This window comes from Laccaria bicolor, genomic scaffold (assembly GCF_000143565.1).
Source record: "Laccaria bicolor S238N-H82 LACBIscaffold_50 genomic scaffold, whole genome shotgun sequence".
Taxonomy (NCBI): Eukaryota; Fungi; Basidiomycota; class Agaricomycetes; order Agaricales; family Hydnangiaceae; genus Laccaria; species Laccaria bicolor.
This window is the reverse complement of record NW_001889921.1, coordinates 330,715-345,378: the sequence shown is the minus strand read 5'-3', so window position 1 is coordinate 345,378 and position 14,664 is coordinate 330,715. Positions and strand designations below refer to the sequence as shown.

Sequence of the window (14,664 nt, the reverse complement as noted above, 5' to 3'; positions counted from 1 at the left end):
ATAGTCATTCTTTGCCTCCGTCAACCCTGCAGAGATCAATCAGATGAAATTTCAAAAAATCAAAACCCCGATCGAAGCTACGAGCATGGGCCTGGATGGCCAGTGGCAAAAGCTTTATTTTCTATATTTTGGTGCAAGCGCCGTGACAGTAGTATTCTCCGAGCAACGAGGAAACTTCTAAGTAAGAAATTGAATATTGAGGACTGAGTGTTGAACGTTGAACGTTGAACGTTGAACGCTAACGTTGAGCTTACGTGTGTTTGGAAATATTGGAACTTTCTAGCGCGGCTTATGTCATGATATGTATGTCAACGTTTGCGCGATCGACGTTCAGTTTTTCAACATTCAAATTGCGACCACCGACGAGTCACGACGCGACATCTAGGATTTTCACCGCGATATTTCATTCAAAACGACAATGTTTTCGCATTTTCGAGGGTTTGTTTCATCCTCAGTCCCGTAATCGGCACTCGGAACGCGTCGGGGCGATTTTCTCAATGGGCCTTGATAATCTCGGCTGAATGTTCGTTGCCAACAGTTGCCGGGCGACTTTACATTGAGACAGGGTCGCGTCAAAAGCCATGCTAACGTCTTTTTGGTTGTAATGCGCAATTCGCCCACATACATAGGCAGGACCGTGGGGTGAACATTTTTCTCCCTCTCCTGGCTTCCACTAGCACCAACGCCACCCCAGAAAACCACAGGAAGGCCTCAGCGGTGAGTCACCCCATGCACTCTCATGTTGGCGATATCCTTGTGGGGAGGCTGCTTCTTAAACTTCTCCCCTACCTGTTTATAGAGAAACAGTACGCTGACGATTTCTTCTTTGATCTCATCAGCCGCTGTGCTCCGCCGTCGCGACTTCGTCGTGAACCAGGATACCTTCCCCACTTTAACTATACCTTCCGATCGAGTGAACTCTATCACAGGCACCCGTCAACTTTCGCTCTCTTAAATTTTGAACCACTACAATCGCGGTATGAGTTGATTCGACACTTCGTCGCTCGCTGACATCTTATGCGCTGAAGCTCCCACCTGCACCTCAAAATGGGAGCTACCGACCATGATCCGTTGGCCATACTTACGCGGCCACCACCAAACGAAACGCCAATCGAGAGAGCCGCTCGTGAAGAAAGAGAGGCTCGCGCGCGTCAAATAAGCGATCAGATTGACGAACAACTCAAGAAGGATAAAGCAGCTCTAAAACGACAGAATGGGCTCGTCCGAGTGTTGCTTTTGGGTCAGTCGGAGAGCGGTGAGTTAACTTGCCTGAACTTCCATAGATTTTGCTCATGACGCATCGCGTGTTTCGACCCCTGACAGGTAAATCAACGACTCTCAAAAGTGCGTTGTGCCCGCCGTTCTTCTAATATCCCTCATCACCTCCAATCCAGACTTTCGAATGAAATACTCCCGCGCTCAGTGGAAAGCTGAACGTCTCTCCTGGCGCGCAGTCATTCAGCTCAACCTCGTCCGCTCCGTCCTCACCATCCTCGACACAATGCAAACAGAAATGAACGGGACCACCTCCACCCCGACATCCTCCGTTGTTCAAGAATTATCCGGTGACGAAGAGGACGAAGAGGAAGATAACCCGATTCCCTGCGCGACTATAAGTGGCGTCGGCATCATCGTGAACATAAGCCGCCGTTCATCATTATCCAAGGACTCCAACTCGAGTTTACGAACGACTCTATCAAGTCATCACCAAATTCTCAAACTCCGCTTAGGACCTTTGCGAGGCGTTGAAGCAGATCTGAAGAAACGCTTGGGTGCAGCATCGGACGAGGAAGAATTCGACTCCAGCGCATCCCTTGGTATTGGCCCCCTGGAACCCTCATCTTCTAGCTCAGGTGATGGTAACCAAGGCGCCGAAAGACGAAGCGGAAACGCGATGATTGCAGCACGTAAAGTAAAACGACGTGAATTCGGCGTAAAGCGGTTACACGAAGCCCTGGAGAACGGCGTGCATGCACTGTCATCTCGTGGCAGTCATCATGGCCACGGTACGCGCGACTCGGGGTCGTTTACCTCCGATGACGCTACGGATATTATCGCGAGTTGTAGAGATGACATGAAGGCGCTATGGCTGGATGAAGCTGTTCAAAAGGTGTTGGCAAAGAGGAAGGTGAGGATTGAAGATGGGGCCGGATTGTGAGTGCTTTCTTGTTACGTGTCACTTCCCCACCCCTTGCCAGCCATGCCTTCTCACCTCCGTTCAATTTCCCCTCATTTCACCCCTTCCATCCACCTCACCCCCGTTCCTCATGCCTTCTGCTCCTTGCTAACTTACACATACCTCAGCTTCTTGGATGATATCGACCGGATCGCGACACGCACCTACGAGCCTTCAGATGACGACGTCGTTCGTGCCCGCCTCCGAACACTCGGCGTGCAGGAGTACAGCATCCAATTCGAGCAGAGTAAAGGGCCAACGCTGTTTGCCGGTGCGTCCCGTTAATCTTCCTGTTACGTACTACTAACATAACTACGTCATGCAGGCGGTCTGGGTGATTTCGGAAAGGAATGGATCATCTACGACGTAGGCGGAGCACGGACGATGGTACGTCTATTCTATCTGCCCAAAAGTTTCTATGTCTGATGTATGACTAGCGACAAGCGTGGCTTCCCTTTTTTGACAACGTCAACGCCATCATTTTCCTCGCGCGTAAGCTCCAACCCTCATCTCATTCCATACCTATCTCATTCTCTTTGGCTAGCTATATCGTGTTTCGACGAACGCCTCCAAGAAGACTCCAAGATCAACCGTCTCGAAGACTCCTGCCTCCTCTGGCGCTCCGTCTGTTCCTCTAAACTGCTGGCCAAAGCGACCCTTATCCTCTTCCTCAACAAATGCGATATTCTCAAACGTAAATTGAAGTCTGGGGTTATGGTGAAGAACTTCCTCCCGAGCTATGGGGAAAGACCGAATGACGCAGGGAGCGTTATCAAATGTTAGTGGTTCTCGCCCCTCGCCTTCTTTAGGGGACTTAGGCTGATGCGTTGTTTAGACCTCAAAGAAAAGTTCAAGGATATACTGAAGGCGCAGTCCTCGGTCCCCAGGACATGTTACTATTATGCGACATCCGTGACTGTATGTTTCTCCTGTTTTTCATCACCATCAGTCACTCATGTCGTCCTTGTAGGACACCAAAGCTACTGCGAATACACTCAAGACAGGTTGGTTTCCTATTCTCGGTGTGGATGCGTTCCCTGAATCTTGGTTGCGACAGTGAAAGATTCCATCGTACGGGAACACCTTAAGACTGCAGACATGGTGTGACCAGCAGTGCCGCTCGTCATATTGATGGACCCCTCCCAGCCCCATCGTAACCCTGACCACCGTCGCCACCACAGCGCAATAAAACTCTGCTCATCGTCGCTATCTACTATCTATCAACTATCATATCGCCCTGTACACATGTCCTTTTACTCCCCATGTTATCGTCGTCTGTTACGCTGCTGAACATGGATTCGCTCATGCACATAGACTTTACGCGGTGTAACACCGATCGCTATACATACACACCCACTCATTCGTTGTACCTTACCTGGATTTAGACGTATACATTTTGGCTTCATAGCGTCTCAGTTATTCCGAATTCGTCACTCGTGCTACTGTGGAACACTTGACTATAACCCTCAAAAAGCCACATCAGAGTACTGTGTGGTGGAGTGAAATAGGCAGTGACAACAGCTCCCTTAAATCTCTATCGCAATTGCCTTGAAGACGGGCCAGCGACGGGGAAAGATGTGGGAGTCTGAGGTTTCTGTCTTACTCTTAATGTTGGGGATCGAACAAACGCAATGATTACTGGACTGATGTTGTGTGTTGTCAGCGATGCTCTGCATTAAGAGATACGGCTTACCTTTCCATATCTACCCCAGTTGTCGTATCATCTCTGGCGGCTTCGCGGACGACTTGCATAGGAACTTCGCCGAATTCTTCAGCAAACGATTGAGGCTCTATAGGAGCTCCGCTTTCGATGTCAGTTGCGTGTATGCTAATGTGGGAGGGACGAGAGCGGTTGTAATCCCACCGCCTCAGATGTAAGAGAAATCTGGCTGTCATTAGTCCCGAGATACTACAATCCAACGTTTTGAATTAGCAAGGCGGTAAAAGATTCATCAGTACGTACGGTAACTTCAAGCCATTCAGTAATCGTTGAATGAAACCGATTTCTCTCTGATAGTTTAAGGTTAAGGCAGCCACCGATAACGTTGTTACGGAGCTGCGTTTCAATGAATGGTGAGAATGAGACTCAGGCATGGCGCATACATAATGTACAAGAGGCCTAATACAAAAATCGTTCAGTAGGAGTGGTACGAGGAGACGGCATTCCTTACCTTGTTCAAAAAGGAGATAATTTAGACTAGCTTTTTGTAGTCGCCATGGACCAACCGCTTTCATGGCTTGTACGATGCGGACTATGGTCAAAATTGCGGATGTGACTTCGAAGATACACATGAAAATGGCTAGAACCCCGCGAGCTGTCGAAGGCATCAAGTTCAATGTTCAAATGATGAGGGATGTCGCACCACTAACATAGTGTTAACCATCAAGTGAGATACGAAAGGGGGCGCGACGCACGCTGGTATATCAACTTCGCCTACGCATTTGAGTCCAGGAACATGAATCTGATCACCCCGTCAGCCTCATTACCACTATGGTGTGTCAAGACACACACAATGTCGGCACAGAGTGTGGCAATGGCCATGACCCCGAGAACCAGACCAACCGTCTGATTTCTGTCATAAACGGCGTAGGTTCTCATTCCCCAAACAACTGCCGAGCTGCTGAGGATGTGCGAAAGTGGGGAAATGGCAAAGGTACTCACCGAGAATACCTATTCGTCCCAAGACGCTGAGGGCACCGCTCACAACATAGCCATAGTCGCAGCTTGAACAACCTCAGGAAAATGAAGAGAGATATGTCATGAATCCCTACTATATTCTGGTAAGAGGGCCTCCTTTCGAAATGGCGGATAACATACCCTGACACTTAGCTTGTCCGCCAGCGCAAAAAGATAAACGATGTTTGCGATCAAAGCGTATCGGCACATGATATACAGAATAGTTGATATCCGGAAGCGTTGGCACCAAATATAAGTGACTTCTTCCTGGAAAGTTAGGATGTAGTCGTAGTAGAGAACAACTGGTGAAATCGATTGGTGCGGATCAGTTATCGGCATTCCGTGATCAATGCAGGGACTTGCCAATACTGCAGTATTGCAGGCTGAACTCCACACTTGGGAAAGAGGTGTTAGATGCGTTGAGTATATTGAAGATGAGGGCTCACCGACGAAGGTCATTGTTGTGCATAAGGTTTTCAAGCTCCCGCGATTCCTGTGGTCATCTTACTTATGTGCACAGCCAATTTCCACGGGCGCCGTGGTTCCTGAAGCTAGAGATTGACACCTGTCTACAACTGTTCCTGTGACACAATGCCACTGGCTTTTGAGCGCCGGTCGATCAAGGGACCTGGGGGGTGCAATGTGCCCAAGAGCGGAATGAGTTGACAGAATCACTCCCTCGTGGGAGTGAGGGAAGGAGTAGCTGGGGTTGGAGGATTGTGATCCTTCCAACATGCAATTTTTTGCTCGTCAGCGAACATCCGAGCCGGTGTCCGTCGGCGGCACAAGAGCGCTGAGGTGATGAAGAACGGTGCGAGATCCGACCACGGATCATCTATAAATGAAGCAAGAGTCATTCGGATACTTTCCAAATGTTGTCTAGCAGCCCGCTGGCACCAAGAAAGCGATGGTGAAATCGTCAAATCACCCATGGTATTCCATGATTGGATGCGTTCGCGTTGTACCAGTTCTGATCACAACTAACGGACGGCCTTCGTGATGAAAAGAAAGTACGCCAAATTGTAACTGACACTTGGTGATACCGGCGGGAAACACTCACAGATCTAGATTGGCTTGCCGGGTGTGAGCGACAGGCCACCTTCAAGGAGATCTAGCGATTTTCCCTCCTCACCTGTTATGTTCGTCGAATCGGCAGACCTCTTGCGAAAAGTAAGGAAGACTTGAAAAATCCATGCGAAACACGTTTGGTAACAAGGTCTTGGCATTGGCGACAATCGCCCCGAGGAAAGCCTAGAATAGCACGATGTTTTTCTTTATAAAGGTGGAGGGAAGGGATGAAACTTTGCTCCATTTTCTGTACAAACCCTATCGTAGAACGTCAAGACGTCTTCCCATGTAAAGTAAATCGTACCCACCGTGACTACTAAGTCCTCCGACAAGTTCCGCCAAGCCTACTCGGCGGTAGGTACATACGCAGAAAATTCAAGTTGAGACGCCACCTAGGGAACGGTTACTTTACGAGTACTTGAAGGCTTTCGACCCTCTGACGTCAAGAAAGTTGGTTGTTTTCATCTTGGATGACAGACGTCGGGGTCGGGGAATGTGAAGATTCAAATATTCACGTGGCATCGAATTATGCTAAAATTTTCTCACACCTGACCGCCACCAAAAACCACTTACTCGTGCTCAGAAATCGCCAGTCCAAAGGCACGACAGAATCAGACATCAAAATATCCAATTCCTCAATTACACCCGTTTTTGGTGAGTACGTATACATCAGCCTAGCAGATGCAGAATTGCGTCAGTCAAGCACGGAAAAAGGGCATTGAACATCGCCTCTAGGATTGGGACCGTGTCAAGCACCTACCGATTGCCATTTGACTGTCATCTCAGGCTAGACATGATCTGATGCCACCACGTCAGATGATAGCCCGATGGAGGTTGGTTTACTTATGATGCATTTGAACTTGTCGCTAAATCGCGAGCCGCTATTACGATCTTAGACAAACGGTATAGCGGATGTGGGATTTTTCGAGCAAAGCTGATGATTATAGATGATTATCTCGGTGAAAGCGTTGTCAAGGCGAGTTCTATTCCGTTTCTACGGTTCTCATTGAGTCCGATTATGACTTCTAGGCCGCTCATCACGTTCACGAGGCAGGCGAGACGCTTAATCGTCTATACAACTTACAAGTCACAAGCAATCTCTCCGAACTCATCGCGATGCTCACCAACGAACACGGGAAAGTCCCCACTGGGGGGGTAACAATGTATATGAGTTGCATCTGGAAGGACGGGATGAAGTCGTTTTTGTTCTCGTATGTTTCATTTTCACTTGACAGATATGGGTGCTTACCAGGAAAGCTTTGACGAAGCCCATCGCCACACCGACCCTTCCGTTTTTGTCCACACCGGCAACCACCGCCAGCTGGAAGAAATGGCATGGAAATCACATCACGACTTGTCTGGGCGGGAAGTACGAATATAGACAGAATGTTCCACCTTTGATCCCTGACAGGTCGAGATTGCGGTGCTGTGCCCTTACAATCTCACGAGGCTCCAGGCTCGGCTATGCGCACGATATGGGTCAAGACAACATTCATGGAAGTTTTCGGTACGGGGTACACATGACGGTCATGGTGGGTAAACGTTCATGCACATGTCTAGTTCTGATTACTGACAACTCTACGGTCGTTTTTTCAAGGGCTACAAAGCTTGCGGGTGCTGGCAAGAAGCCGGGACCTGATTGAGGTATTAAAATCTAAAAGAGCGTGGAAGGATATTCGGGTCGTTGATATGTGCAGTCACAAGTGGTGAACACGATAAATCGAAATGGGTGATTTCAACGGCTATTCGCTTTCATAGATCATTGCGCCTAATGACCAACGGTTTTAATTACAGGTGTTGCATCGTGTACATACTACATACAAATGGAATGAGGTGGGAGTATCGAAACTCATAAAGCAATAGGGGTAAGCAGTCCGTTCCGCACATACCTGATAAATTACATCGATTACCTGCAACAGCGAGGGAGCTCCAGAGGCGGAAATGGGGAAATTTTAAACCGGAAAACAGAATTGAGTTCACCATACGCCCGGAATCACAAATGAATAAGTATGATTCTTCAAGGGTTGACTCGCGGAAGCATACGAATTATCCGCCAATGCGAATAATGGCGAAGAATCAACACCCTCAATCCTAGCGTCATAATTCAAGTCACCAACAGGAGTGGCCGGAGAAGCCGACGAGGCAGGAGAGGACGAAAGCGAACCACTTGAAGATTCGGATCCATGATCGTTCATATACCCAACCTCCAACGTGGGCGCGTCCCTGGAAGCCTCCAGGCTTCGCATACCATCTGATGCCTTCTGAAAGCTCGAAAATCGGCCAGGCAAAGACATGCCCCTCGCTGGTTCAATGGAAAGCCTCGACACCAAAGAGCTCGAATATGTTGGATACCCCGCCTTCCCCTCAAAGAAATCGCGCTTCAAGGCAACCTCAAAATTCCGCAAAACCGAATCACAGACGTTCAATTGCCACTTCACAATCCCGCACATCTCCCTCTCCATTCGGTTCAACTCGCTCAGGCTGAAGACGCCTTGACCCACTATAGTCCAAGATTTATTCGAGTAGGTGTCATCGCACATTTGTTTGGCCGCCAGCATGAACGCGACGAGGAATAAACGATGGCCTGAGATCCCTCGCGATGATGAATACCGACATTTGAGACGGGTTATCAGGACGAGGGCCGCATATGTAACAGAGGGGTCCAGCTTCGTTCGGTGCAGGGCGTAAGCAATGAAGAGGGGGAGTGTCACTCGCGACGTCGTCGGCGATGGCGGATATTTTGGGCATTCGAACAGGTGCGTGATATAGCGCCCGCAGAGACGAGATATGGGCTCATGCCCATAGAAGGGGTCCCGCGTTGATGGTGGTCGTGGGATGATAGTGGGAATTGGTTGGTTAAGAAGGGTACGAGCTTCATGATTGAGGGCGGGATCCCTGGTGCTCGTGGTATATGAAGCGGTCGATAGATAGGCCATGATGCATAGGTAGGAGGAAAGGCTACGGCGGGGTGCGGCGTACCCTGGAAGGAAAGGATGGTATTGAAAGTTTACTCAACCCGCCCTTACATATGACAAAACCTGAAAAAGACACAACAGCATCTTCAACTTGTGTTGTCCCCTTATTTCCCGTTGGGGAATATGCGGCTCAAGGTCACAGCAATCCGCTTCCGGAGCAGCTATGTAGTCACTACCAAATCTCTGTAAGCTGTCCGCCTATGGCGCTTGTATGGCGCAGAAGATTCAAAGTCCTATACCTCCTTGTAACCGCGCACATTGACTTATGAATATATATCTCAGATCACTTCAAGACACAACCTCTCCTCTACGCTTGGGCGCCTTCAAGACCTATTTACTTTGACCTATGTACCTATCCAATGACTATTTCTGGGCGCACAGCCTTCCTCGTTAAAAACGTCGCTATCGTTAAGATTGCCCCTCGTTGCGTATCTGATGATGCTCTTACGTTGCTCTTACGTTGCTCTTACGTTGCTCTTACGCTTCGGACATCAGTTATACCCATTCGCGGAGAGTGGTGATTTCAGATATCTAAGGTATAGTTTTAAAAAGTAGGGGTTGCTCTAAGACGACCGTGGATTGGTTTGTGGAATGGCGCCGGCATCGCCTTCGGAGCAGCACAGAACGCCTTCCCTGGGTTTCCTTCGCTGCCGAAGCGCGAGTCGTGGGCTTCGCGATAGAATGTTCTAGTTCTTAAAACATCAACCATTAAAGAGGCACCAAAATGTGGTAGCAATGTACTTACTTATGCTGTATACGGTTGGCGAGCAAGGGCCAGGTCTGTTTTGACGTCCAGAAGTTATAAGAAGTGATATTTTTCTCTCTGGGGTCCAGGCTGTGACGTTCATTGTCACAATTATTAAAATTAAAATTAATAATAATATAATTCTTTTTAATATAAACAATTTATTACGCAATCCAGATGTACACCCCAACGCTCACCTTCAACGCGCCCACTGGCATTTTGTTCCGACATTTAACTTTCTCAGAGGCGAAGAAGCAGCCTATCAGCGATGTAAACCCTAAAGAGGCCCTTGAAGTGCCTGACATGTCAAGTAGCTGCCTTTCTCTTCGCTTTCCTCCCTACGCTAACCAGCATTCCAAGTTGTTTGACCTATGTATCCCCCTTGGATGCGACTACCTCGAGCCCATCAAAGACGTCGGTCTGAAATTCCCACTCAAGCTGATACGTGAGTATGGAGCGTCGTGAAGCACTTGAGAGAAAAGTGAGTTCTCGTTACCACGCACATCCTGTTGCTGATTCTCTTCCAGAGCCGCCATACAAAAAGCAGCTCAGGCTACCGTCGACTCGGACGAAGAGTTTGAGCATGAAGAGGAAGACGAACCAGCGCCAACGAGCGTGGAAGATCAAAGTCCTACACCCAATAACTCCAACGGGGGTAAAGTACAGAGGCCTTAAAGTCGAGGGTATCGAATGGATGCAGGAGAAACAGAGGATAGTCGAAGAGGCGCCAAGTGCACTCATCATTGGGGGTGGTGCTTTGGGTATTCGTGAGTTTCCGCCATTCAACGCATGGACTATGGATGTTGACGATGAACCAGCTGAAAACGAGAAATGCGGCCTATAAGCTTTACTCAACCCCTAGCTGCCCCTTTCCCAACGCCATGCCATCTCTCCTTCTCCACCACGAACATCGCACCGTGTATCGTCACCAGCGTCCACGTGTCTTCCTCCACAGGCGTCGACGCAGCATCCGCTTTCTTCGTCGGGACATACGGCCGTGCCCACGAACTCCCCGTCGCACTAGGAACACCAGCAGCTGGAGCCGTAGTGGTTGCAGGTGACGCAGTGGTGGGAGTTACAGGACTAGCGGAGGCTACTGCCGCTGGGGAAGGGGTGATGGGAGCAGCGGGGGCAGGCTTGGGTTTAGGCATACCGTTGGCAGCTGCTGCGTTTGCTGCGTTCATCCATGCGTACTTTCCACCTGGGCCTGCTGCTTGTGTTGCTACGGCATTGTAAATCTTCTTGCACATATTATATTTCTAGGGATTACTTACGCTTTACTGCTACATACTAATAGGGACGTTCAAAGCTGGGCGCAGCTCGCACGCATCTCGTAGCTCGCATTTGATGGGCTTAGTCAGGTTGCGATTTCAAGCTCCGCCAACGCTCCCATGACACCGGGTGGTGATGAAAATTATATATGTTCTAGGGTTATTGCCCGTTATAAGGATATTCCATAAATTTTAGCTGGGTATTTTACAGCTTTCGCAAAGAAGAAGTATGCCCAATTTCTGAAGAACATAGTTTTGAAGACGGCAGTCCTGGCATTAAAATTGACCTATATATGGAATATGCCAATTTATTAGTCATCCAGTAAATCGATTTGACTGAAAAGTCAACCAAAAAATTGATTAAGCATCGTAGACTCGTTTTCTTCGTTTAAAATATGTAAGATAGGTCATTTATTTACCTGATGCGCCTAAATGCAACATAAATACATAATGAATTCAGGTTGAGGAGTTATCGTACACCTAATGTACGAATTGATGTAGTCTCTCCTAGACAGACTTCGATATATGTGAAGTCGTACCTTGGTTCACGATATATGAAGTCTGTTATTTACCACGCCCTCCGAACCGCGTCAGAAAATGCTTATGTAAAGTGCGGACTTTGAAACCGCGTCGCGTCAATATTGTGTCGTTGCCGTTTGCTCTCAACGTGATAACTCATGCATTTCTACTCTAATACACGATCACACTTCAACAAAATTCTGCACGAGAACGTAATCTAGCCAAGCAACGCGGAAAAGGGAGGCCGCAAGAGCTCTCGACGATGACGACGTTGGCTTGACGTTGGCCCAATCATATCCGACCCGGGTCCTGAAGAAACGGTTCACGAACTTCCCAAACAACAACTCGATGAATTCCCAGACTGAAGGCGCCAAGCTCTTGAAGATACGACGAACACCACAATGCGGCGACGACGAGCTCCTAGAGCCACTCAGCTCAGTGTTGCCGAAGTCCTTCGAGACTATGGTCCGCAGTACCGCAGCCGCGAAATGCTGTTGTAGAAGGATCATTTGGGTAGTGGAAAAGAGACTGGAGGTCTGAGGGGATCGAAAAGAAAGTAATAATCATTGCCTACTTTAGACAGCGTTATGCTACTCCAAATTATATGTATAATCTTCTTCGTCGACACCGTTATTACCATCAGAAAGAGCTCCGTAGTCCTCAAAGCCATTGTCATCGTCACTCGAGTTTTCTTCGCCCTCTCCACAAGCTTCTGCGCGTCGCTTTGCGGAAGTTGGATGAGTTGAGGTTGGCTCAAAGATCCACCAAGGGAGCCAAGATTGTTGAATGGAGAGCCAAAAAATAAAGGTGTAGTGACGACCCATGTTGGTCATTTCGAGATGTCGCAAGAAGAGAACTCGATGGAGATGGCAGGAAGGGTGTGATAAACGCCGGAGTTTCGGGTATTTCACCGATTCAAGGGGGTAGCGGGACGTGGATCCCGAACCAAGGGTAGGAAGGGGGGGTGTCCGGCTGAAGGCCGAAAAAAAAAATGTTGACGCCGTCAATTTCAAATTTTCTCATGCTGGTCTCCTCATAACTATCTTTACACTGATCATGACCTACTTGCAACCAGTTGCACCACTCTCGATGCCTCGGATTCTTGCGACGCGGCTGGCCGTGGTGGATCCCTCACGAGTACCCTATAGCCGTTGTTTCAACAGCATGCTATATGCATCCTTACGATGCCTAGGCTTAGTTTACGGTCAACCGCCTGTGCGTAGCTTACTTGTTACACGGAAATTTTTGAATTCAAAGAGAAAAAAAAAACATGAGTATGGGGAAAACATACTTTATTAGGAAGGTAATGGTGGGGGGGTTGTCAGGCGGAACCTTGAAAAAAAAATAACGAGTGTTGGTCTCTTTTCCACATTCCGCCACCCCCTTGCACGGATTGGTTCTAATTTCTTGAAGGATCTGACAATTTGAACATTGTTATCCGTTGAGGTTGAGGTTGTCATCTAATACGAATGGAATTTGTGGTGGTAGATGGTGTTACAAAGGTTTAAACGCGTCGAGAGTTCTGAGGGCGTCTCTCAATATTGACGCGACGCGGTTTCAAAGTCCGCACTTTACATAAGCATTTTCTGACGCGGTTTTGGGGGCGCGGTAAAAACAGGACTAGAATTGATGGGAATCAAGTTCGGTTGCCGGTATTCTGGGAGGCCGAGCGGAACTTGAAATTGCAACCTGACTAAGCCCATCAAATGCGAGCTACGAGATGCGTATGCGAGCTGCGCCCAGCTTTGAACGTCCCTAATGCTACTTGAAAAGAGTGACACATATATGGTAAGTATATTCATTGTGAATACGTCGGTTGCCGATTGATGGCCGCATATTGCTAAGTAATATAATTAATTTTTGATATTTGCACTACAATTACATAATGTACAGCTTTATTGTTCAACTGCCAGCTCCCTTTCTTTGCGGTCTACTTAATGCCTTCACGATGTAACAAGCACTGGACACATGACAAGATAATGTGCTGATATACTCTAAAAATATCTTTTGAAAGTTCCTTATTTTCTTTTCTGTTTTCTGGTAAGAAACATGTAATACATCTCAAATACATCTACAAAGATTGTTTTCAATGAATGAAGACCAAATACTTATGAAACATGTTAAAAACATATAGAAACTTACTTGAAAGATATAGGGTCATTTTGAATCGTCTAAATACTTATCTCAATGGATTCAACATGTTTTTAACATGTCTTATCAATATTTGAAGATATATTACATATTTCTTGCCAGAAAAGAGGAAAAAAATAAGAAACTTTCAAAAGATATTTTTAGAGTATTTCAACACAAATTATCTTGCCATGTGTCCAGTGAAGCGAGTTACATCATGGTTAAATCATGGCCTTGCTCACTCATCTGATACTAAACTTCTGATCAATTTGTTGAAATGCTCAGGTCGTCGTGAGCACTTGGGTTGAATAGGGACCCTCGCAAACGTGCAAGGTCCTCTGATTACAACAAGCTACCTATATACATAGTACAATTTGAAATAAAAGGCATCACATCAACTATGGAATAACTAAGGAGAAATTACAGAGCAATGCAAACATTGTTTTCACGAACATGATCTTATTTTCAAAGTGGTTTCAAGACTAAAATTCAAGCACCTCCAACTCGCATTTTTACCTGTGGCCAGCATTGAATCTAAAGTATTCTGTATAGATAATCTTTCTCATGGCACTGATCTTGAATTTTTAGTTTGCATCAATCTTCAAAATTCAATAAACCCTCCTACATGAATGATGAGTCCATTGCCCATTTTTTAAATTCAACATCACTAGAAAAAAGATTAATAAAAGTATCTTGCCATGGTCTATTCTGCCCAGCTCATTAAACCCAAAAAACTAGAGACCACACCTTCGTGTGAGAGATGGTTCGGAGATGGTGTCCCTATTTGAGGGAGAGTGTGAAGTTGCAAGCATGTCAATCTCATCCCTAATGCTTTCAATAGCCCAATGAAACATGATGTCAAAATTATTGGGGGAGAAGTTGCATTTAGCCAAACCATCTTTGCCACTTACACAAGAATTAATGCCATTTGTGAAACTGTCCATGTAATTTATGGTCTTGTTTCATTGAGATGCCATCAGACAGTACTCCATAATTGAAGGTTAGTCTACTGTTATCTAAGAGTTGTGTGGGGCTGTAGGGTGGGATTTGTTGCACCTGGAAGCATTGCAGGGGGGAGTATTGCTGCCCTGGTTGGATGGTCC

General features: G+C 47.2%; 5 protein-coding genes across 5 annotated transcripts; 2 read left to right on the top strand and 3 right to left on the bottom strand.

The window, feature by feature from the left end:
* Positions 1 to 1,047: 1,047 nt before the first annotated feature.
* On the top strand, positions 1,048 to 3,283 carry LACBIDRAFT_312269 (G-protein alpha subunit; the record flags this gene model as incomplete). The annotated part of the gene is made up of 10 exons (XM_001888035.1): positions 1,048 to 1,255; positions 1,324 to 1,344; positions 1,395 to 2,154; positions 2,305 to 2,447; positions 2,502 to 2,563; positions 2,614 to 2,668; positions 2,721 to 2,954; positions 3,012 to 3,094; positions 3,147 to 3,180; positions 3,234 to 3,283. The coding sequence occupies 10 exons, from the start codon at positions 1,048 to 1,050 to the stop codon at positions 3,281 to 3,283; spliced, it is 1,650 nt and encodes a 549-aa protein (XP_001888070.1).
* A 304-nt stretch (positions 3,284 to 3,587) lies between these two features.
* LACBIDRAFT_295613 (uncharacterized protein) lies at positions 3,588 to 5,312 on the bottom strand (the record flags this gene model as incomplete). The annotated part of the gene is made up of 11 exons (XM_001887990.1): positions 3,588 to 3,819; positions 3,870 to 4,085; positions 4,140 to 4,232; positions 4,280 to 4,295; positions 4,348 to 4,491; positions 4,592 to 4,610; positions 4,689 to 4,749; positions 4,839 to 4,847; positions 4,882 to 4,910; positions 4,995 to 5,155; positions 5,300 to 5,312. The coding sequence occupies 11 exons, from the start codon at positions 5,310 to 5,312 to the stop codon at positions 3,711 to 3,713; spliced, it is 870 nt and encodes a 289-aa protein (XP_001888025.1). The 3' UTR covers positions 3,588 to 3,710.
* A 2,585-nt stretch (positions 5,313 to 7,897) lies between these two features.
* On the bottom strand, positions 7,898 to 8,857 carry LACBIDRAFT_312266 (uncharacterized protein; the record flags this gene model as incomplete). Its single annotated transcript, XM_001887989.1, has 1 exon — positions 7,898 to 8,857. The coding sequence occupies one exon, from the start codon at positions 8,855 to 8,857 to the stop codon at positions 7,898 to 7,900; it is 960 nt and encodes a 319-aa protein (XP_001888024.1).
* Positions 8,858 to 9,818: 961 nt separating this feature from the next.
* LACBIDRAFT_312265 (uncharacterized protein) lies at positions 9,819 to 10,106 on the top strand (the record flags this gene model as incomplete). The annotated part of the gene is made up of 1 exon (XM_001888034.1): positions 9,819 to 10,106. The coding sequence occupies one exon, from the start codon at positions 9,819 to 9,821 to the stop codon at positions 10,104 to 10,106; it is 288 nt and encodes a 95-aa protein (XP_001888069.1).
* A 1,507-nt stretch (positions 10,107 to 11,613) lies between these two features.
* Positions 11,614 to 12,264, bottom strand: LACBIDRAFT_333415 (uncharacterized protein; the record flags this gene model as incomplete). Its single annotated transcript, XM_001887988.1, has 2 exons — positions 11,614 to 11,891; positions 12,069 to 12,264. The coding sequence occupies 2 exons, from the start codon at positions 12,262 to 12,264 to the stop codon at positions 11,614 to 11,616; spliced, it is 474 nt and encodes a 157-aa protein (XP_001888023.1).
* Between the last annotated feature and the right edge of the window lie 2,400 nt (positions 12,265 to 14,664).